This window comes from Gopherus flavomarginatus, chromosome 8 (genome assembly GCF_025201925.1).
Source record: "Gopherus flavomarginatus isolate rGopFla2 chromosome 8, rGopFla2.mat.asm, whole genome shotgun sequence".
Classification (NCBI taxonomy): Eukaryota; Metazoa; Chordata; order Testudines; family Testudinidae; genus Gopherus; species Gopherus flavomarginatus.
Window position 1 is genome coordinate 89,817,840 of NC_066624.1, and position 23,141 is coordinate 89,840,980.

The following is a 23,141-nucleotide window of genomic DNA, read 5'->3' on the forward strand; positions in this document are numbered from 1 at the left end:
AGCGGGGATCCAGCCGCAACATGCCAACTGAGCCACACCTGGCTCCGCAGCCGGCTGCTCCATGGCTGCCCCTGGGCCACTTCCTGCCTCCCCAGGGCTTGGTACCTCTCACTTTCAGGGCTTGTCAGGCTCTTTGGGGGTACACTGTGGCCGGTAGTTGGGGTCTCCCACTTCTGCAGCTATCAGACAGCCAGAGTAGGTTCTCCTGAATACAGCAGGAGCATCCTTCTCCTCTGGGAATTCCACCCCAGCTGGGCTGCAGGGCCTTCCTCTTATACATCTGGCCCTGCTCTGGCACTTCTGGTGGGGAGGGCGGAGCAGGCTAGGCTCCACCCACCAAGGGGAGTGTAGTGAACCCTTGCTCTCCCGCTTGGAGGGAGGCCACTCGGCCTCACTACAGTATGTACACATAATGTAACTTTAGTTATCTGGCCCAAGACTAAGAAACCATCTTACTAGCTGTTTCTTATCACAGTATCAGAGGGGTAGCTGTGTTAGTCTGGATCTGTAAAAGCAGCGAAGAGTCCTGTGGCACCTTATAGACTAACAGACGTTTTGGAGCATGAGCTTTCATGGCTGAATACCCACTTCGTCAGATGCATCCGACGAAGTGGGTTATTCACCCATGAAAGCTTATGCATCCGTTGAAGTGGGTATTTACCCATGAAAGCTCATGCTCCAATACGTCTGTTAGTCTATAAGTTGCCACAGGACTCTGCTGCTTCTTATCAGAGATGCAGTTACCACTTTAATTCCACTGGTGTTCTTATTAATGGGAGAAATTAAGTGACAGACTCCAACCTTGAAATAGGCTATAGAAAGTCTTAGTTTTTTTCTTTTCCTTACTCTCTTTACAGGGGAATTCGAGCAACCACCAGCAAAGTTTACAGCTCTAGATTCTTGAGCCATGGTCACCTTACAACCTTCCCATGCATCTTCCGCTCTTAACTAATTCAGGGCTAGCTAGACTACAAGTAAAAGATGCTTCAGTGTTTATCTCAATTGTCTTTGGAATGTTGTGTTGTCATAGAAGTTGAAGAACATTCTTGCCTCACAGTAGCAGTACAAGGAAAATACAGTAGATAGAATCTTCACTCATGGGGAATCCATCCCAAGTGGAACCTGAAGGAGAGGAACTTTTGGTACTCAAAGTGGGAGCACTGACTGTAGAGCTGAAGGGCAGACTCCCTTATTTGGAGGCTGCTGATGTCTGGAAGAGGACATAATATTAATAACTTCTCTGTGTTTGAGCCCTTTTCTCTCTCTGAGGTTTGTTGCAGGCCTTTGAAACAAAGTAGCTTAGCTCTCTTGCACTTGACAAGCCACTTCTGCTTAATTATCAATAAAAATTATATCAGTTATAAATAGGTAGTATTGGTAATACGTGTTGGATGCTCTGTATATCAAACCGTTATGTGGGAAAGGTCACTGTACTGCAGTTATAATCATGAATTGCAGGGGTCCCAATACACAAAGTACAGTAGAACCTCAGACTTACAAACACCTTGGGAATGGATGTTGTTCATGACTCTGAAATGTTCGTAACTATGAACAAAACATTATGGTGGTTCTTTCGAAAGTTTACAGCTGAACATTGGCTTAGTACAGCTTTAAAATTTTACTATGCAAAAGAAAAATGCTGCTTTTAACCATCTTTATTTAAATGAAACAAGCACAGAAACACTTTCCTTACCTTGTCAAATCTTTTTAAAACTTTCCCTTTATATTTTTTAGTAGTTTAAGTTTAACACAATACTGTACATATTTGCTTTTTTTGGATTCTGGTGCCTGAGGTGTTTATTGATTGGCCAATTCATAACTCTGATGTTCGTAAGTCTGAGCTTCTACTGTTTTTTTCTCCCAGAATGACTCTGCAGCTACTATTTATGTAATTAGTTCATCTTATAATTACTTTTCAATTGTTTAACCTTGCACTTACATGAAAACATAAAATGTTAAGGAGGGTTGCTATCTGAATGAAGTTTTGGGTAATGTCTGCCTGAGTAATACACTGAAAGGCTTCAGTTCTTCCTTCTCCCAATCTAAAATCAACAAGGAACAGGTTTCTTAAGCTACATGTAATTAAAATGTCAAAAAAAACTACCCCTGAAACAAAACTGTTTGTAAAGTTGCATCAAAATGGCAACTTTAGAATTGTGACATCTGGCAAGCTTAGTAGGTAGATCAGACTGAATAAGCATAGAATGTGAACTACACTTTTCACCTTCTATAGCTGATCACTTCTAGTCAGCGTTGAGAATACATAATGGGATGATATGGGAAAACTTGTATTGCTACTGACTTTGGGGTATCCTTTCAGTCTCTAGGGCTGTCAGTTCAGTACCTCTTTAATAGGGCTCAATTCACTTTTAAAATGACCATATTCTGTTTTAGGCTTTTTATGAAACACTATTTTGATATTCTCTGAAATGCCACTGCTCCAAAAGCTGGAATGATGGTATTGGTGGGTAGGTCATGTGCACCACTTCGTAAGTGGAAAGAAATGGTAGAAGTGTCCTTTCTTCCCCAGGGTTTGCCCTGGTGAGTAAGCAGATGTGGGTGGGGAGAAAATGGCTGATAAAATTGTCATCCATGCAAATGGCACACATGGGTTGCCATGTGGTGTTAAGGTTGCCTATATCCCGCTATTTCATGTATTGCTGTATATAGTCTATAATAAGACTTTTTCATTAAAATGTTTTTCCTTTTTAATGTAATGTAAATGTTATATTTTACATCTTAAAGAATTTGTTTAAGGAACTTTCCACACCTGGGGACTGAATTTATGCCCTTAATAATTAACTTTCCAATCAGTGTTCTTTTTGAAGAGACTTGCTTTGATTTGTTGTCCTGATTCTGTGCTAATAGTCTAACTGTTTTGATAAAGTAAGTGCTTATGTCAATAATGTTTGCAGCTGGAGAATGCTGGAGATGTTCAGGATGGCCAATATCACTATGAGGGGGCAGTGGTAATACTCGATGCTGGAGCTCAGTATGGAAAAGTCATAGATCGTCGAATACGAGAATTGTTTGTCCAATCTGAGATCTTTCCTTTGGAGACTCCAGCCTTTGCAATCAAGGAGCAAGGATTCCGGTAGGCTCTTTTTTTCTTTGTTTGTTTGTTTGTTTTTAATTTAAATGCAAAGGAATCTCTGATCTCAGCAGCAAAATGAGTTTATTCACTGTGATGATAACACTGCTTATGTTATCTTTAATTTAACAGGGTCACATGAGTTTCATTGGGGAACTAGCACAAAGACTTGCCTATTGCTTTCATATGCTAGATATTCTGACATTTGGTTTAATTTTGTTAAAAAATACTGATTTCCTAAGGTCATTTTCTGTTATGTAAGTCTTTTGAGGGGGTAACTTTTTTGTATGTAAAATATTTGTGATAAGTCTAATATTAACCTTTGGATAGCCATTCAACAGGAAAATACATTTGTCTTTTTTAAGTAATATTAGTGATAGTAAATAAGAAATCTTGCATCATTCCTTTTACAGAAAATTACATAACACTTAAATATCTGTAGTTCTATCAAAGAATTATATAAATTGGAAATGGTATGCTATATCATGCCAGACTCTTTCTGGGAGGTGAGTGAAATATTATCTGATAGTGCTTATTTAAATTTTTTTTTGCCAGTTTGCTTAATGCTTTACACATTTGTTTTAGCTTTTAAAAAAAGAGGTTACAGATGTATCCTTTTCTCTTAAGGAAAAAATTGTTGTCCCCGTCTTACAGATTTATACAAATCACTTGAGTATCTAGTATTGTTGTACCATAATGCCAGTCCAGTAAAAATCCCAAGAATGCAGCACATACACATCACACTATTGTTATGGAAGTAGCACACAACAGAAATTGCTTCATTGAATTGCTTTTCTCTAGCCAATGATTGTTTTTGGTCTAGTAGAATGCCTGTATAACTTAATGAGTCTGTAAAAATCTGAATTCACTACATTTCTTTAGAAAACACAGATGGCATACTATAGCAGACATAACTGCACTATTGCATATCTAATATAGAAGATACACTCTGTGTACTCAACTCTTTCCCTTTCAGAATTGCAGCTGGAAAATACTTGTAACTGCAGTATCTTGTTTTAAGACCACACAATCAAATCTTTGAAAAGTGGACACCTATTAAAATCTATTTTAAAAAACTTTTTGTTCATTAAATTAACTTAAAGAAAATGTTATGTTGTTTCCAGTGTGGTATCTTAAAACTATCTAGGGTCTCAGTCCTGCATTGAACTGTGTGAGCAGTCCATGGGGGTGCCCAGGTATTGTGTTTCTTATCTTAAAGAAAGAGGCTCTCCTTCCAACACACAACCTGAAGTCTCTTCAGAACCTCTGTCATGAGATACAATAATTGTGTTGTCAGCTACCAGGTTTGTGGAACAGCAAATAATTACTTTTTAAAACTTGGCAAAACACTTTCATTCAAAGGGTCACTGTTCCAAGGCTGAGGAAGATCTACTATGATGTCAGGTTTATTGGTTGTTTTGGGTAACTGGCAACAGGATACAAAGCTTTTTGCCTCTACAGATGTTCATTTAAATCTGGACCATGTTAGCAGTGATTGAAAGTAGCCCCTTCAGGCTTTCTAATGATATTTGTTAAATTAGTTGGTGGTTTCGCTCTAGTTCCTAGATGACCGAGTATCAATTGTGGTAGAAATAATCTGGCTGCATGCTAACATTCTCTGGACTGAATGGTCATAGAAGTTGTGCTGTGCTCACCTCTGAAATTGGTCCCCTGTTGCAGAGGAGAGATATACTTGTTTGTGACTCTAAGTCAGAGGCAGAAGCTTGTCTCAGTGCTGTTGCTTAAATTGTAATTGTTCTGTGACTATAGGACATCTTAAAAGAGAGAAGAGCAAAACTTGCAAATTTGATCTTCAAGATGACAAGGGATTTATCTAGCTTGCAAGATACTGGATTGGATATTCAAAATTGCCTAAGTGAGTTTAGCACATAACTTGCTTAGACACGTTTTTAAAAAAAATCCCACGCATCCACTATTAAAAACAAGATGTCCACTCTCCAGCAGTGGAAAACTCAGTTGTGGGAACAATTGGTCTGTAGGATGTAAGTAAACTTGCTTCACTGTTCTTTGAATTTCCAGATGGGAAAATCATAGAAAGATGGAGCAGTCTTTGGGCTTGTCTACATAGGAAGTTATACCATTATAGGTATATGGCTATAACTCCCTGCATGGACACTTCTATTTTGGTATAAGCAACACAAGCTAACTCAGAAAAAGGCTTCTTATATTGGAGTAAGGGCATGTCTACACCTCCAACTTTGGCTGCTGCAAGTTACGTCGGCATAAAGCTGCTGCAGTTAGTATATTGCTTGTGCGTGTGAATACGTGGCTCCTTGCATCCGTGCTGCATGTGCTCACCATGAATGTATGTGTTGATGCACAATGCAGTGCGCCCTGAGTTGGTATCCCAGTGTACAACTTGCCACTGTCCAGACACGGTCTTTTGGGAAGGATTGGGAATGTATGGTGGGGCAGAAACAAGTCACGTGGGCTGACTGGGAGCAAAGGGTCCACTTCCCAGCATGCAACTTTCTCTATCTCATGTTATCTATATTCCATAATTTTTGCACTTTTTTAAAAAATCCCATGAACCTGTGCAGGACTACTCATCTGCTGTCTCTGACAGATGCATGGCGCCTGCATAGCTCTGTGCTGTTGTCATAAGCATTGCAAGCACAGGATGCAAGATCCTCTAGTATTTGCAAAGCCTCAAAAATAACTGAATCAGTGGGGAACATGATGGTTTTGTGGAGGACAAATTGCTGCAGGACATAGTGAGAACTAATTCAAGGTTGTTGGTGGCATTCACAGAGCAGCTGCAGATGGTGGAGTGCTGCATCTGGGCCTGAGAAACGAGCAGTGACTTGTGAGATCATACCGTAATACATGCTTGGAATGATGAGCAGTGGCTGCAGAATTTTGGGATAAGCCACATTCCTGAATATGTGTGCTGAGCTCAATCCAGTCCTCAAGCACAGGAACACCAGACTGAGAACTGCACTGTCAGTGGAAAAGCAAGTGTTGATTGCACTGTGGAAGGTTGAAAACCTGGATTGCTACCAGTTAGTGAGAAGTCATTTTGGAGTTGGAAAATCCATTGTGAGGGGTGTTGTCACGCAAGTAGGCAGGACCAATAATACTCTCTTGCTATGCAAGACTGTAACTCTCTGCAATGTGTAGGGCAAAATGGATGGATTTGTGCAGTGGGGCAGTAAATAGGGTACATATCCCTATTTTGGCACCAGACCACCTTGCCACTGAGTACCTCAACAGAAAGGGCTACTTTTCTGTGGTTATGTAAGCATTGGTGGATCACTGGGAACGCTTCACCAATATCAGTGTCGGCTGGTCAGGGAAGGTGCATGGCTCTCTCGTCTTTAAGAACATAGGATTGTTGAGAAATCTGTAAGCAGGGACTTTCTTTCCTGACTGGCATGTTACCAATGGCAATGTTGAAATGCCAAAAGTGATCCTGGAGGACCCAGCCTAGCCCTTGCTCGCTGGCTCATGAAGCCATACACTGACCACCTCAACAGCACCAAGGAGAGATTCAGCTACTAGTTCAGCAGGGGAAAAATGATGGTTGAATGTGCTTTTGGTAGATTGATGGGATTTCTGGCAAGTTTACTCACAAGATTGAAGGCGGAGGCGGGCACATCCCAGTGGTTATAGCTGCCTGCTGTGTCCTGCATAATATCTCTGAAGCAAAGGAGGAAAAGATGCCACTGGGATAGTGTGTGGAGGTAGAGCAGCATCTGCTGAGTTTGAACAACCAGATGCAAGCGCTATTAGAAGAGCTCAACATGGAGCTATACAGCTCCCAGATGCTTTGAAAGAGCACTTTAACAGTGAGCCACAATAGTGCATTGCAGTGGACTGTGCTCTACCAGGACCTGCTGTTTTGGGTCCTGTTAGGAATTGTGTAGTGCTTGGTGTACATCTACGAATCTAACACTGACAGTGCACCTATTAATTTTGTGGTGCTTGCTATTCATTTATTATTATTACGTTGTGCTTTTTTTCATTAATCCTATGAGTTGCATCACGTTGTACAATAATAAGTAAGGGCATGCTTTCAGTACTGCTGGGAACTCTGCAGCATATGTTTGGAACTAATAAAGCTGAATTGTTTTCCAAATAACAGCATTTTATTGAGTAATGAAAACACCGCAAAAAAATTCTGTGCTAGTTAAAAGCAAATACATTAAAAACGTAATACATTTGGAAGAGAGTTTAAGAAGGGGAAAGAAAATTCACGTCCATTTTATCTACACATAGAGCAGCTGTGGCTCTCTCAGGTCAGCATATGTGAAGCTGTAGTTGTCCTTAATGTCCACCGGTGAGGGGTGGTAGAGGAAGGGATGCAGCCTCTGATGTCTTGTGGAATGTTGAGTAGGGTGTAGGGAAGTTCTCTATGGAGTTCTCCATGGACTACAAGAAGAGGCAAGCCCAAGATTGTTGAACCTGTAGACCCACAAGAGTCTGTAGTATGTGTGTTTCCTGCCGGAAAAGCCCCATTATGTGCTGGTGCATCTCCCTCTCCTTTTTTTGCCTGGACTCTTGAGCCTTTCTCCTGCTCACTCTTTCCTTCTCCAGGCTGTGTGCAGTGTTCACCCTCCAGGCCCTCACTGCTCATGGTCTTATGCAGCCCTGGCTTGCAGGACCTCATTGAACCTATTATCTCAAGTCTTCATCTTTCTCCTCGTTTGGATCAGGCGTTCCATAGATGTGGGAGGGAACACTCTCAAGGCCACAACTACAGAAGCTACAGATAAAATACACAGAGATATCAATGTCATTATAGTCATATCAGAAAGCAAACGTTAAGATTCAGAACTGTTCCTTGCTCTCCATAAGTTTTAAACAGGACATGCTTATTGACACTTCTGCTTCAGAGTGCTTATGCACGACACTACTCACAGCATCAGCCATGATGAGAGTTCTGGCTAGGGGTGAGGGAAATGAGAAGAGAATTGATTGGTTGCATGAAATAATGCATATAGAGCAAAGGCACTGGCACCATTTTCCACAGGCAGTGGTAATTTTAGCTGATACTCTTGAGAGTAACAAAGGCACAGAGAGCACAGCTGCTGCTGGATTCCGAAGCTGCCTGGGCCCATGTGCTAGTAGTCTGTTAACTTCAGCAAGCACCACTGCTGTAATTGTGAACTGGCATGGGAAAGTGTCCTACCATGGAGGAAGAAATAAAGATGCCATCCTTTGAAAACTTTGAGAGAGGATACCTCTGTAAAAGTTTCATTGAGATCTTTCAGGGGGATTCAAGGGATATCCCTGTGCACATAAACGAAATGCTCTGTATGACCTCCCCAGCCCAATTCTACAGGGGAATGAAAAACAATTAACAACTGTGCCGCTCATTGTCATACCACTATCTCTGTAGTACAAGTAAATTGATGAAAAGTCAGTAGTTGTGTAGTGCTAAGTTGGGGGTGCCATCAATACATCATTGTACTGGTAAATACATTTAGACACTTATCCAGGGCTATTTCTCCTGCATCAGGCTAGCCTGTGCTTGACTAACTGAATTGCAGTGAAGTCTCAAACAGGGCCTGGCTTCCTGGATTGCCTGGTCGCATGTCCCTCCACCACCACCACACCCTCATCCTTGCTATTCAAGGCAGAGAGGCCTGTGACTTTGGCTCCTTGGCAGTGTAAGTGGTGGTCTTCGGGGTAGTGGAGTGTGTGTATCTTAAGACAAATATGGCGTACAGCTTTGTAAAAGCCCCATATCTGCAGCTTGGCACCAGATTGACTGTTGTCCTCCCTGCCTTTCTGATGTGCTTGCTGCAGTTCCTTCACTTTCACAAACACTGCTGCTGATTCCTCTCAGGCTTCTCCTACATCCCCTGTGCAATCTGCTCGTAGATGTGCACTTTTCTACAGCTAGTTCGTAGCTGTGCCTGCACAGCCTCTTCTCTCCACAGGCCCAGGAGATCCAATATTTCCTGTCTACTCTAGGCCCGAGTGTCACAACAATGGAGAGCTGCTAGTGGGTGCTCACCAAGATGAACAATCAGGAAAAGCCATTTTTAAAATGTACAGGGTTTTAAAATGGGGGATAGGGCTTCTGGTCTGCCTGGGCTTCTGGTCTGCCTGACCCTCTGGCAGTGGATTCACAATTATGAACAGAGAGGTCAGTGTTAAAGGATTGCTGGAGAACTATTAGGGTTGACATAGGTAACACGTTTTTTATACTCACGCTGCTTCGACCTCAGTACATAAATCCTGGCTCAACACTGGTGAAGTGGTGTTACTGCATTGCTGTAATGGGGCGCTCACATGAGTGGGAGACAAATTTAAGGTAGCCACATGCAAATTACGTTGATGCAAGGCAGCTAATGTTGACCTAACTTTGTAGTGTAGACCAAGCCTAAGAGTGTCCACACAGGTCAGTAGATTAGTATAATTACAGCACTTTAAATTCATACCATATGTAGACAAGCCCTTAGATTCCAGGAAATTGGTTGCTGTTAGGGAATGGTCAAGAGTTAAGTGAGGGAAAAATGGTGGCCATAAATTTGGGTTTGATGATGAATCTGCCAGGGAAAAGATCTAGGCTTTTAATACTTCAACAAAATCAAATAAAATAATTCTAGCTTGGTAAACCTGTTGTGTCCAGCATCTTCAACATAAGCACCAAGCTGATTATTTCAAAAAAGTTCCAGCTCAGTTAGTGTTTTGAGACAGATTCCACTCTGCTACATTCTCACCACTATGGTGGTCAGGGCCAGCTTTAGGATGTGTGGGGCCTGATTCAATAGAGATGGCACTGAAATGCCACCGAAGACAGCGGTAGCAATTGAGCTGCCACCAAAAATAGCAGCGGCAGCTCACTCAGTTGCCGTTGTTTCTGGCAGCACTTCAGCGTAGGGTCCTTCCTCAGCAGCAGTTGTCTTCTGGGGCCTTACCTTGCGGGGCCCTCTGAGGCGCGGGGCCCGATTCACGGGAATCAGGGGAATTGGCCTAAAGTCAGCCCTCATGGTGGTACATAGGGAGCAGGAATACCTGTGATTCCTTCTGCGTGGGAGGAGTCTCCACTGGGTGTAGTGTCAGTGTATTTGGTTTCTGCACCTCCTTCCCCAACTCTTGGCATAGGGGTGGTTCAAGTGGGGAGAGGGAGTCGGTGGTGTGGAAACCAACTGGTTATCTCAAGGTAGCATATGGTCTCTTAGGCAGTGTAACCAGCTTGTGGAAGTTACCCAGCCTTGTAGCTGAGAATCAAGGAACTGTATATGGTTCAGAAGTCTCAACTTCTCTTTTAACTGAGGCATGTTTCTGCTTTTCAGCTCTATCTGTGTCACCCACAGCCCAGCATTGGGAGGCTAGCAATGAAGTAGCCAGAACTGCTTAGAGGAGCTGCTAGGTAGCTGTAAATGGGAAGGAAAACTCCAGTCTCACACCAGAGCTACATCACGGGCTGCAGGGGAGCTGGTAGGGCAGCTGAATGGCAGTGATCCTATCTCCTCCGTGTAGTGGCAACTTATTCAATCACTTCAGTTGAAACTTACAGCCCAAGGAGCACATTTTCAGTTCATAATCAAATGCAGATTTACTGTTTAACACACAAGTGGCCACAGGTTGGATACCCTCATGTAAACCAAAACAAAACAATCTTTCAGTAGAATTTTATCAACAGGAAAAATAAAAAAATTCAGAGTATACCTTGTTTTTTAGTATCAGAGAGGTAGCCGTGTTAGTCTGGATCTGTAAAAGCAGCAAAGAATCCTGTGGCACCTTATAGACTAACAGAAGTTTTGGAGCATGAACTTTCGTGGGTGAATACCCGTTTGCATCCGACGAAGTGGGTATTCACCCACGAAAGCTCATGCTCCAAAACGTCTGTTAGTCTATAAGGTGCCACAGGATTCTTTCCTGTTTTTTCGGGCTGAAATTAATTGTTTTGACCTCAGTAGGCTGAAAGTTTTGTCAGGCCCTGTTTCTTTTTCTCCCTCAAATATTATAAAATGTTCTGTACGTGTGGTGCTTAATGAGCAAGTAATTCTGTGTGAGGGATTTAAAAGCAATAATTTCCTGACTGATATATTTTTAGGCTCTCCCTGCCGGCTTTTAAGTTTATCAGATTTAACATTATGACTGTTTCTGATTTTTAGCAAAACAGATCCCACTCTTACCTGTAGACATTCCTGGTTATGCTCATGCCTGTAGCTTTATAGTAGTTTATAGAATACTTTTTCAAGTGGTACCTTTGTTAAAAAAATTTATAATTTAAGTATCTGACATATAAAGACAAACATCCTGTTTGTTTTAAAATGAAAACTGTTGCAATGAAAGGGACCTTTGTTCTACAAATGCACAAATGGGTTTGCATGGTTAACTTCTGCCTGTGTTAATGCTTGTCACCCATGTGCATTGCGTTGCCCCTTTCCACTAATGAGGAAAGCAATGTTACCTTTTCAGGCACTATATACAATGTTAGGAGAAGTTTTCTTTTATTGCCATCTTTAACCCAGTGTCTTCCTTCTCCCCAGTCTTGCAACTGTCACTTCAGTTAATGAACATGATGTTCTGTATGGAATAAGCAGCACACTGGTCCAAGGTCTGGTACTTTTTATATTCAGTACTGGATTATTGCCAAAAACAGCTGACTAATGAGTAGCAATTTTGAAGTTTGGTATTGCTCAAATCATCACAAGTTACTTCCTTCTAACCTTTTGAAAAAATGGGATCCTCTTCGTACCACTAGCATAAAATAATAATTTCTAGCCCTAGATGGTCACAAGGTGTCAGACCTTAAAATTATGTCATTTTAGTTACTTTAACCTATCCTTAGTGCCCTCCCCACCCTACTTTTTTACCAGCATAATTTTAATGGCCACTATTACAAGAACTATAGCGCCTAAGAACCAGTGTTCATGCCACCTGAAGGCAGGTTGAAATCCAAGCTTTCAACCGTGTGAAGAATAGTATCAGAGGGGTAGCCATGTTAGTCTGGATCTGTAAAAGCAGCAAAGAATCCTGTGGCACCTTATAGACTAACAGACGTATTGGAGCATGAGCTTTTGTGGGTGAATACCCACTTCGTCGGATGCATGTAGTGGAAATTTGCAGAGGCAGGTATAAATATGCAAGCAAGAATCAGGCAAGAATCAGGCTAGAGATAACGAGGTTAGTTCAATCAGGGAGGATGAGGTTAACTTCTAGCAGTTGAGGTGTGAACACCAAGGGAGGAGAAACTGCTTTTGTAGTTGGCTAGCCATTCACAGTCTTTGTTTAATCCTGAGCTGATGGTGTCAAATTTGCAGGTGAACTGAAGCTCAGCAGTTTCTCTTTGAAGTCTGGTCCTGAAGTGGGAAGAATGAATCTCTTAACTCTAACCGTACTTCCTTTTTCCCCCCAATTCAGCATCTGGATAGGAATATGAAAAGCACTGAGGGCTCGTTATCTCTAGCTTGCTTGCTAGCACATATATTCCTGCGCCTGGAAACTTCCTCTACATGCATCTGAGGAAGTGGGTATTCACCCACGAAAGCTCATGCTCCAAAACGTCTGTTAGTCTATAAGGTGCCACAGGATTCTGCTTTTACAGATCCAGACTAACACGGTTACCCCTCTGATACTGAGGGCTAGATTCACAAGGGGACTTACATATTATGTTGCTCAGTGTCTCAGAGCCTAATTTTGAAGCACCTACTTCCTCCCCCCCAGTAGGATCTAAAACCCCTGAGTTAAGTGCGTAGGCTCCTTCTATAATGAATGGAGAGGGGAGAGGCGCATGAGAATTGGAAAAACCAGCGAGTTGAGTGGGGAGCTGCCTAACCTATCCAACAACAGATGCCAAAGAGAGGGGTGGGTCCTAAGCCCTGCCTCTTTCAGGATGTTCCTGCGAAAGTCCAGTCTGATGGTGCCAGTCTCCACTTGGGATTCACAGCTGTCGGTGGGTGGGAGAGGAAAAGGTAGGGAGTGCCTAGTTGTTAAAGCAATTTCCTGGATGTGGGAGACTGCTTTGCTTTCTGAGAAGAAGGGATTTGAATGTGGGTCTCCCACCCCTCAAATGCGTGTCTTAACTATTGGACTATAGAGTCATTCTAATTCTCATTCTCTGGCCCAATGCATATTTAATTTTTTTAAGTCTATAATACACAATGGAATAGCTTCAGCTGGAGAGACTGAGACCCATGCCTGAATATCTCATAGTCCCTTATGTGAATCTGGCCCTACCATTTAAAACAAAACAAAACAAACAAAAACCCTTCAGTTCAGTAAAGACAGTTGTTACAATCATGTTTTAGGGTGGCTTGCAGCTATTGTTTGGTCTTGGTACAAAAGTTATGCAAACTGATATGCTCTCAGTCCTGGCAAGTTGCCATTTTTACCCCTCCCAGTGTGGGAAAATGTGGACATCTTTGTTATAGGGTTTAAGCGCCAGGCAAACTGGAAGTATGCAAGGGATCACTATAAGTCTCTCCACATTTAATGCAAACAAAGAATTTTTAAATGTAAATGTGTATTATTTTGAACTCCCTTAATCTTTTTTAATCTATATTGTTTGCAGGGCTATCATCATATCTGGAGGACCAAACTCCGTGTATGCGGAAGATGCACCTTGGTTTGACCCAGCAATATTTACAATAGGCAAACCAGTTCTTGGAATCTGCTATGGCATGCAGGTGCTAATCTTGGATCTGTGTGTCTACAAATATTGTTTTAGGTCCAGGTCTTAATTCTGACATTCAGCTGCGACTTAACTACTAGAACTTTTTAATATATGGCTTAAGTATAATTAACAGGATAAATAAACCTTGCATGCAGAATTTCATTTTAGAAAACGCCAGTGATGGTAGTTTTGAAGATACCCAGTATACTATATACAAACTCTTCTCTGGGCTCTGCCGTGAAAATAGCATAGGAAATACTTATGTTCTCCCTCTTTAACTATGCTGACTTTGGATTCGACTATATATTTATCATGCTTTTAATAAAAAGTTGCATAGCCATTAACTTGTTTAGTTTAGTGGTATTGAGGAATGCACCTCTCCTATATACAATTGGAGTAGTTTGCTCATTTAAAAATTTTGTTTTTGCATGTAGAACACTCCTTCAGGATATGTTAGGATATAGATATTTAGGCCTGTTTGCAAAGGTCTATACTTTTAAGAATTTAGGTGTATTCTTATTACTTAGCTAGTTATAGAGGTATAAAAGAAAGAATCAAAGATCACTGTTTGTGTAATGGCCTTCTCTTACTGTGACAGGCTAAGGCCTTCAGCTAAGATGTAGTTAGGCAGCCATAAGCTCGGAATTGTATGGTTACATCCTTACATTTCAAACTAGTTACATTGAAATAAGGTGCTATTGGGCTATTAGGAATACAATTTTACCCTGATATTTTTATTACCTCCAGAGAAAGGGAAGAGCCTAGAAGATAGCATCCTGTCTGGCAAGAACTTACTTTTTAATAGACACAGCTGGAAAACTCTTATGTTGGTATAGATGTGGTTGTGAAATTTTTACTTTTGTATTGTTTTGTATGTTTATTTGCATGGTCTTTGTCTGGTTTTGTGATTGTTTTTGTCTACTGTATAATTAATTTTGTTGAGTGTAAACCAGTTAAGGTGGTGGGGTGTAATTTGTTAAATAATCATGGCCTGGTCTACACTTCGCGTTTAAACCAAATTTAGCAGCGTTAAACCGATTTGACCCTGCACCTGTCCACACAACGAGGCCCTTTATATCTATATAAAGGGCTCTTTAAACCAGTTTCTGTACTCCTCTCTGACGAGAGGAGTAGCGCTGAAATCGGTATTACCATGTCGGATTAGAGTTAGTGTGGCTGCAAATTGACTGTATTGGCCTCCGGGCGGTATCCCACAGTGCACCATTCTAACCGCTCTGGAAAGCCATCTGAACTCAGATGCACTGGCCAGGTGGACAGGAAAAACCTCGTGAACTTTTGAATTTCATTTCCTGTTTGGCCAGTGTGGAGAGCTCACCAGCACAGGTGACCACGCAGAGCTCATCAGCACAGGTAACAATGCAGTCTCCTGAGAATCGAAAAAGAGCTCCAGCATAGACCACACGGGAGGTACTGGATCTGATCGCTATATGGGGAGAGGATTCCATGCTAACAGAACTCCATTCCAAAAGACGAAATAAAAAAACTTTTGAAAAAATTTCCAAGGCCATGATGCAGAGAGGCCACACCAGGGACTCAGTACAGTGCTGTGTGAAAATTAAGGAGCTCAGACAAGCCTACCAGAAAACCAAAGAAGCAAATGGAAGGTCCGGGGCAGGGCCGAAAACATGCTGCTTCTACGCTGAGCTGCATGCAATTCTAGGGGGGTCCGCCACCAACACCCCACCCCTGTCTGTGGATTCTGAGGTGGGGGTGGTAATCTCAGCCATGGCTGAGGATTCTGCGGATGGGGAAGATGAGGAGGAAGAGGAGGACGAGCTTGCAGAGAGCACACAGCACTCCGTTCTCCCCAACAGCCAGGAGCTTTTTCCCACCAGGACGGAATTACCCTCCTAGCCCTCCCAAGCCACTATCCCAGACAGTGAAGCCGTGGAAGGGACCTCTGGTGAGTGTACCTTTTGTAAATATAAAACATGGTTTAAAAGCAAGCGTTTTTTAATGATTAATTTGCCCTGAGGACTTGGGATGCATTCGTGGCCAGTACAGTTATTGGAAAAGTCTGTTAACATGTCTGGGGATGGAGTGGAAATCCTCCAGGGACATCTCCATGAAGCTTTCCTGAAGGTACTCCAAAAGCCTTTGCAGAAGGTTTCTGGGCAGGGCAACCTTATTCTGTCCTCCATGGTAGGACACTTGACCACGCCATGCATGCAGCAAGTAATCTGGTAACATTGCATGACAAAGCCTAGCTGCGTATGGTCCCGGTGATTGCTGGCATTCAAGCAACATCTGTTCTTTATCTCGCTGTGTTATCCTCAGGAGAGTGATATCGTTCATGGTAACCTAGTTGAAATTCAGGAATTTAATTAAGGGGACAGACATGGTGATTCCTACTGGGCTGTTTGCCTGTTGCTTAAAAGAAATCCTTCCTTGCAGGTAGCCAAGCAGGAGGGCGGTGGGGGGGCGTGATTGGCGCTGAGCTTTTTTGCGTTTGTGCTATCAGCCACGCGGTGGAGGTGGGGAGAGGGATGTTTAGCAGTGATCTTCCATGATACCAGCCACGCGGTGGGGGGAGGAGTAAAGCGATCATCCCAGAGAATTGGATGGGGGGGTGGTTTCTGCTGCTGCATGTTGACAGGAAAGAAACAGCACTGAACGGGCTTTGCTTGGTATTTGGGAAAGGAAGGCGCTGTGTATATGAAGGCTGCAGAAGCCGAAAGACAATGTCTTACCATGGCTGCATGCAAGCTGAATTCTGCTGCCCGGACCTGCATCTGTGAGATCTCTAAAACCAGAGCCACAGGCACTCAATATTAAGATGCAAAATGTGACCTTGTAGTGAAATCACATGTGCTATGTAAGGTGAATAGTGTTGTTCACCGTGAGAGAGTATAAGCATTGTTCTGTAAAATGTATCTTTGTAAATACTTCTCTCCTTTTTTTCCCTCCCTCATGCAGCTGCAAATTCTTCAAGCCTCCCTCCTCCATCCTGAAGGCTATCTCAGATAAGGCGGCGGAAAAAAAAGATGCGAGACGAAATGTTTTTGGAAATCATGGAAGTGATCCGCAATGAAAGAGCTCATCTGAATGAGTGGAAGGACGTGGTATCAAATTACAGGAAAGATGCCAGTGAACATGAGGACAGGAGGGACCAACGTGAGGAGAGGAGGGACGCTCGAGATGAGAGGTGGCGGCAGGAAGATCAGAGGTGTAGACAGGAAGATCAGCGGTGGCGGGATGCAACGCTGGGGCTTCTGCGTGATCAAACTGACATGCTCCGGCCTCTGGTGGAGCTTCAGGAACAGCAGCAGGATCACAGAGTGCCGCTGCAGCCCCTGTGTAACCACCCTCACCATGTTCCATATCCTCCTCACCCAAACGTGTAAGAATACGTGGGGGGAGGCTCCGTGCACCCGCCCACTCCACCCCCGTGGACAGCCCAACCAAAAGGCTGTCATTACTTTGAAATTTTTTTAGTGGCCTTTTCCTTCCCTCCTATCCTCCTCCCAAACCACACCCAGGCTACCTTGTCAGTTCTCTCCCTCTTTTTATAATGAATTAATAAAGAATACATGATTTTTTTTAACGATAGTGACTTTATTTCCTTAAGCAAGCTGTAATTGAAGGGGGAGGGTGGGTTGCTTACAGGGAATGAGTCAATCAAGGGGGGGGTGTTCATCAAGGGGAAACAAACACAGCAGTCAGACCGTACCCTGGCCCGTGATGAAACTCATTTTCAAAGCTTCTCTCATGCGCACCGCTTCCTGGTGTGCTCTTCTAATCGCCCTGGTGTCTGGCTGCATGTAATCAGCGGCCAGGTCATTTGCCTCAGTCTCCCACCCTGCCATAGAGGTCTCCCCCTTAATCTCACTGAGACTGTGGAGCACACAGCAAGCAGCAATAACAAAGGGGACATTGGTTTGGCTGAGGTCTGAGCGAGTCAGTAATGTGTTCCAGCGCGCCTTTAAATGGCCAAATGCACATTCTACCAACATTCTGCGCTTGCTCAGCCTGTAGTTGAACAATTCCTGACTACTGTCCAGGCTGCCTGTGTATGGCTTCATGAACCATGGCATCAAGGGGTAGGCTGGGTCCCCCAGGATAACCACAGGCATTTCAACATCCCCAACTGTTATTTTCTGGTCTGGGAAGTAATTCCCTTACTGGAGCTGTTTAAACAGAGTAGTGTTCCTGAAGGCGCAAGTGTCATGAACCCTTCCCGGCCATCCCACGTGGATGTTGGTGAAACGTCCCTTGTGATCCACCACTGCTTGCAGCATCATTGAAAAGTATCCCTTGCGGTTTACGTACTGGGTGCCCTGGTGCTCCAGTGCCAAGATAGGGGTATGGGTTTCATCTATCGCCCCACTACAGTTAGGGAATCCCATTGCAGCAAAGCCATCCACTGTGACCTGCACATTTCCCAGAGTCACTACCTTTCATAGCAGCGGTTTAATGATTGCTTTGGCTACTTGCATCACAGCAGCCCCCACAGTAGATTTTCCCACTCCAAATTGATTCCCGACTGACCGGTAGCTGTCTGGCGTCGCAAGCTTCCAGAGGGCTATTGCCACTCGCTTCTCAACTGTGAGGGTGCTCTCATCTTGGTATTCTGGCGTTTCAGGGCAAGGGAAAGCAAGTCACAAAGTTCCATGAAAGTGTCCTTACGCATATGAAAGTTTCGCAGCCACTGAGAATTGTCCCATACCTGCAACACTATGCGGTCCCACCAGTCCTTGCTTGTTTCCTAGGCCCAAAATCGGCGTTCAGTGGCTGCAACCTGCCCCATTACCATCAGGATCTCCAAAGCACAGGGGCCCGTGGTTTGAGAGAATTCTATGTCCATGTCCTCATCACTCTCGTCGCCGCACTGCTGTAGCCGCCTCCTCGTCGCCTGGTTTTGCAGGTCCTGGTTCAGCATAGACTGCACAATAATGCGCGAGGTGTTTACAACGTTCATTATTGCTGTCTTGAGCTGAGCAGGGTCCATGCTTGCTGTGCTATGGCGTTTGCACAGTTCACCCAGGAAAAAAGGTGCGAAACGGTTGTCTGCTGCTTTCACGGAGGGAGGGGTGAGGCTGTACCCAGAACCACCCTTGACAATGTTTTTTGCCCCATCAGGCACTGGGATCTCAACCCAGAATTCCAAGGGGCAGGGGAGACTGCGAGAACTATGGGATAGCTACCCACAGTGCAACGCTCAGGAAATCGACACTAGCCTCGGTACATGGACGCACACCACCGAATTAACGTGCTTAGTGTGGCCGCGTGCACTCGACTTTATACAATCTGTTTTATAAAACTGGTTTCTGTAAAATCAGAATAATCCCGTAGTGTAGACGTACCCCATGTTACAGTATGTTAGGATTGGTTAGTTAAATTTCCGTAAAGTAATTGGATAAGGTATAGCTAAGCAAAATTCAAGTTTTACTATATAGTTTGCTGTTAATCAGGAAGGGGGAACAGAGACTGGGGATGGGGGAATTGGGATCATGTTTTGCTAAAGGGAGAATGGGAACAGGGACAGGCAAGGCTCTGTGGTGCCAGAGCTGGGAAAGAGGACACTAAGGAAGGAAACCGGAATCATGCTTGCTGGAAGTTCACCCCAATAAACATCGAATTGTTTGCGCCTTTGGACTTCGGGTATTGTTTTTCTTTGTTTATGCAAAAAGGACCAGGGAAGTGAGAGGGTGAAGGAATGAGCTGACCCCTGCACCTGGTATGGGCCCTGGTTCTTCCTTATCCATTTATTTCAAAAATCCTTTACCCTGGCTTGCCAGAACCCGCAACTACCATCATGAGAGTTCGCTATAGCCCCTCCAAGCAGCTGCGCGGACTGTTGGGGAGGGGGACTTATAGGCTCATCTATCCGATGCGATGCATCCGAGTCACGGCACCAAGATGTTAGGGGGCTTATTCCTTCACCCTCTCACTTCCCTGGTCCTTTTTGCATAAACAGAGAAAAACAATACCCAAAGTCCAAAGGCGCAAACAATTCGATGTTTATTGGGGTTTATAAATAGAACCAGACAGAGACCATGCAAATAAACATACAAAACAATACAGAAGTAAGGATTTCACAGCTACATCTATACAGACATAAGGGTTTTCCAGCTGTGTCTATTAATAAGTAAGTTCTTGCCATACAAAATGCTATCTTCTAGGCTCTTCCCTTTCTCTAAAGGTAATAAAAATATCAGGGCAGGATTGTATTCCTAATAGCCCAATAGCACCTTATTTCAATGTAACTAGTTTGGAATGTGAAGATGTGACCATACACTTCCCAGCTTATGACTGCCTAACTACATCTTAGCTGAAGGCCTTAGCCTGTCACAGTAAAAGAAGACCATTACACAAACAGTAATCTTTAATTCTTTCTTTTATACCTCTATAACTAGCTAAGTGATAAGAATACACCTGAATTCTTAAAGTATAGGCCTTTGCAAACAGGCCTGAATATCTATATCCTAACAGGATAGTTTTCAGGAGCAACTCTACTGATGGAAAAATACATAAACTGATTTCATGTTTGTTTGAAACTAGAAATTGGGTTAGTTGATACTATAGTAGAAACAATGTCTAATCTTAAAATCATTTCCAATATGTTAGTCACCAATACTGCCAAATCAAGTGTGTTCTTCAAAATGGTTGATTACAGTTCTCACTGGTTCTCGGAAAAAGCAATTAGCAAGAACAGGAAAAAAAGAATACCATGAAATAGAAAATATACACTACAGAATATTTCTTCTTTAAGGCTGTTGTAACATTTCAGATCAGAAGGAACAGAAGTTCTGTATTTTGTTTTTTATTCAATGAGTCATAAAAATAAACCTGTGCATTTAGGCATTCAGTGCTCATCCTCCCCCCCACTACATTATAATTCACCTGTAATATGCATCCATTCTTTTGTAGTTTCAGCTATTTATCATGCCTTATATTTAGGCTTGGAAGGATTAGATTTTTTTTATTGGTAAATGTCGATTTTACCGTACGCAAAGTGACAAAAAAAATTCCATCGATGATGAATCAAAATTTACAGCTAGGCAAAATAAGAGAAATGCTGTTTGATAACTTATTAGAGTTCACTGTTAATGATGTCAGAGCAGGAGGGCCATGTAGGTAGCTTTAACTTTTTAAATCTCACTGTCTGCTGTCATTAGATAATTATTGTCTGACTGCTAAACCCCTGCCATTTTGTCCTGCAGTTGTGAAAATTAAATGGATTTAAATCTAAAAAATGCTTAAAACTAAATACCAAAATTATCTGTTGAAATTTAAAATAACATATTTTGCCAAGCCTACTTATGCTCTTCTTACAGCCAGAATTGGAGTTGTTTAAACATTAAGTACCAGAAAGGTCTCACATTTATGTATCGGTCCTAATTTCAGAATTATTGGGACCTAGGATGCATAACTTTTGTTTGATCTGTTTTATGGTACACAAATGGCTGACTCGCCAATCAACAAAAGTGATGGAGGCTGTATTATGATTTAATTTCAAGAAGTTAGGTGAGGAAGAAGCATAAATACATAGAAAGTATGTTTAGAAATAAATATTTATGTAGACATGATTATGTAGACAGGTCTGGATTGAGATGATGTTACAATCTGCCGTCACATGTGCACATCTTCTATTGTTGTAAAAGAGAGCTAGGTGCATGTTTCTGCAGTCAGAATTTAGCCCAGAGTGCATACTAATGGAACTCCTGTTAGTTATGAAATGTTGGTATGAATTGCCTCTAGTATATGTGAAAATAGGCCACTTGATCCTCTTCTGACCAAGAGAATCTCTCAGTGCAAAGAGAACCCATATTGATTGGTTTGAAAGACTAAAACAGGAAATAGAAGAATTGGTAGAATCCAAAGCCTACCACTAAAGTTCTTGACTTAATAGCATTAATGGTGGCCTACCTAGTCAATTTATAGTAGGAGTGGTTCCAAGCTATGCTGGCAGGAGGCCAGCAGAAGGGGAGACTGATCACTGAATAGTGAGAAATAATGAAGATTCTGTTTGTTTGGTAGTACCATTCTATAACTAGTATAAGAGTGACCTTGTCTGCAGGAGGTTTCGGTGACTAACAATTGGTTGTCATGTTCAGCAGGTTAAAGTTATGGGGAGAGCTAGGTGAATATATTAAATAGAAATTATGTTGGACTGTGAACTAGTACTGTAAGGTAATTACAATGTTTCTGATTTGACAGATGATGAATAAGGTATTTGGAGGTACAGTGCACAAAAAAGATGTTAGAGAAGATGGAGTTTTCAGCATTACTCTGGATAACACATGCTCACTGTTCAGGTATGCAGGCACTTCTAGCCGCAAAAATGGTAGAGGAAATGTCATTCTAGAAATGAAAGCTAGTGACAGTATAGACACAGGCTAGATTTATAAGGTAGAAAATGGAGTTTCACCCATGCTTATGTGAAATTGCCCACCATTTGCTTATATAGCTATTGCAACTATGTGTGTAAATTAGACAGTTACACATACAAATATTGAGGCAGTTAATGGCCCAATTAAGCATACATATTGGTATGCACATTTGTATGCAGAACTCTGGCCTCTGTCTTTTTAAAAGAAGCAAACCCACTATGTTGTCTTCTTTTTAAAAAGGATAATCACGCTATACTTTACATTTGCTGTAAGGGTAAGGTTTTTTTGGGCTATATTCTTCACCCTTGGATCTTTTATGCATGTTACTTGGGAGTGCTCTGTATCGTTATATTCTAAAACATTTTTAAAATGCTTAACTTAACTTAAACAAGGAGTGCTTTATTGGTATAGCACCAGAGAGGGTGCCAGGGACCACAGCCTAGGAATTTTTGCATTAAGGCAAGTTCAACAGCTGTTGAAGCATTGTGTTGTACAGTAGGTCACTTAGCTATTAGCTAGCATCTATAGATATCCAAGTTCCTGAAAGCCATGGAAAAACTGAAACCATTAATGAGGTCTTCTGTCTCTTTAAACTTGGGTTGTAGTGTTCTATAAAAGCAAATTTGATTCTCAGTATTGCCACAGCACCTCTCTTTCAGCCCCCTTGTAAGAATCCAGTCAATTTACTGTATCATAAGGTCCTAATTCTTGTGACTGTTTCTTCTTCCAGAAGTGTCGTGGAGCTTCACATCCTATCCTGTAAGGTTTAAGGCCCCTCAGGAAAGGCTTGTCCTTATGACCTTTTCTAAATTCAGGCTTAAGGAAGCTTTGTTAATTTTTTTTTTTTTTTTAAGCACTGCCCATTTCCCCCCGTTAATCCACAGAAGTCCGAGTAGAATATAGGCTTAGCTGTCGAAAGAACCCTCTGAATTTGTGTTGAGCGGAGTTCAGAGCTTCAGAGAGGTTATTCATCTTGCATGGAGTGCACCTACTGTAAGAAGAGTGAAGCTGCTTCCAGAGAGAAAATGTAACAGCTGAGGAGCTGATTAGTAAAACTTTAGTGCTGGAAAGAATGTCCCACATGTATTTAAAACGTGTA

General features: G+C 42.4%; 1 protein-coding gene across 1 annotated transcript in view; it reads left to right on the top strand.

The window, feature by feature from the left end:
- GMPS (guanine monophosphate synthase) overlaps nt 1-23,141 on the top strand; it is a 72,152-nt gene that overhangs the window by 5,804 nt on the left and 43,207 nt on the right. The window contains exons 2-4 of the mRNA XM_050965922.1: nt 2,916-3,094; nt 13,587-13,701; nt 21,870-21,967. Coding sequence (XP_050821879.1) covers nt 2,916-3,094; nt 13,587-13,701; nt 21,870-21,967 — 392 coding nt within the window. The remainder of the gene's footprint in view (nt 1-2,915; nt 3,095-13,586; nt 13,702-21,869; nt 21,968-23,141) is intronic.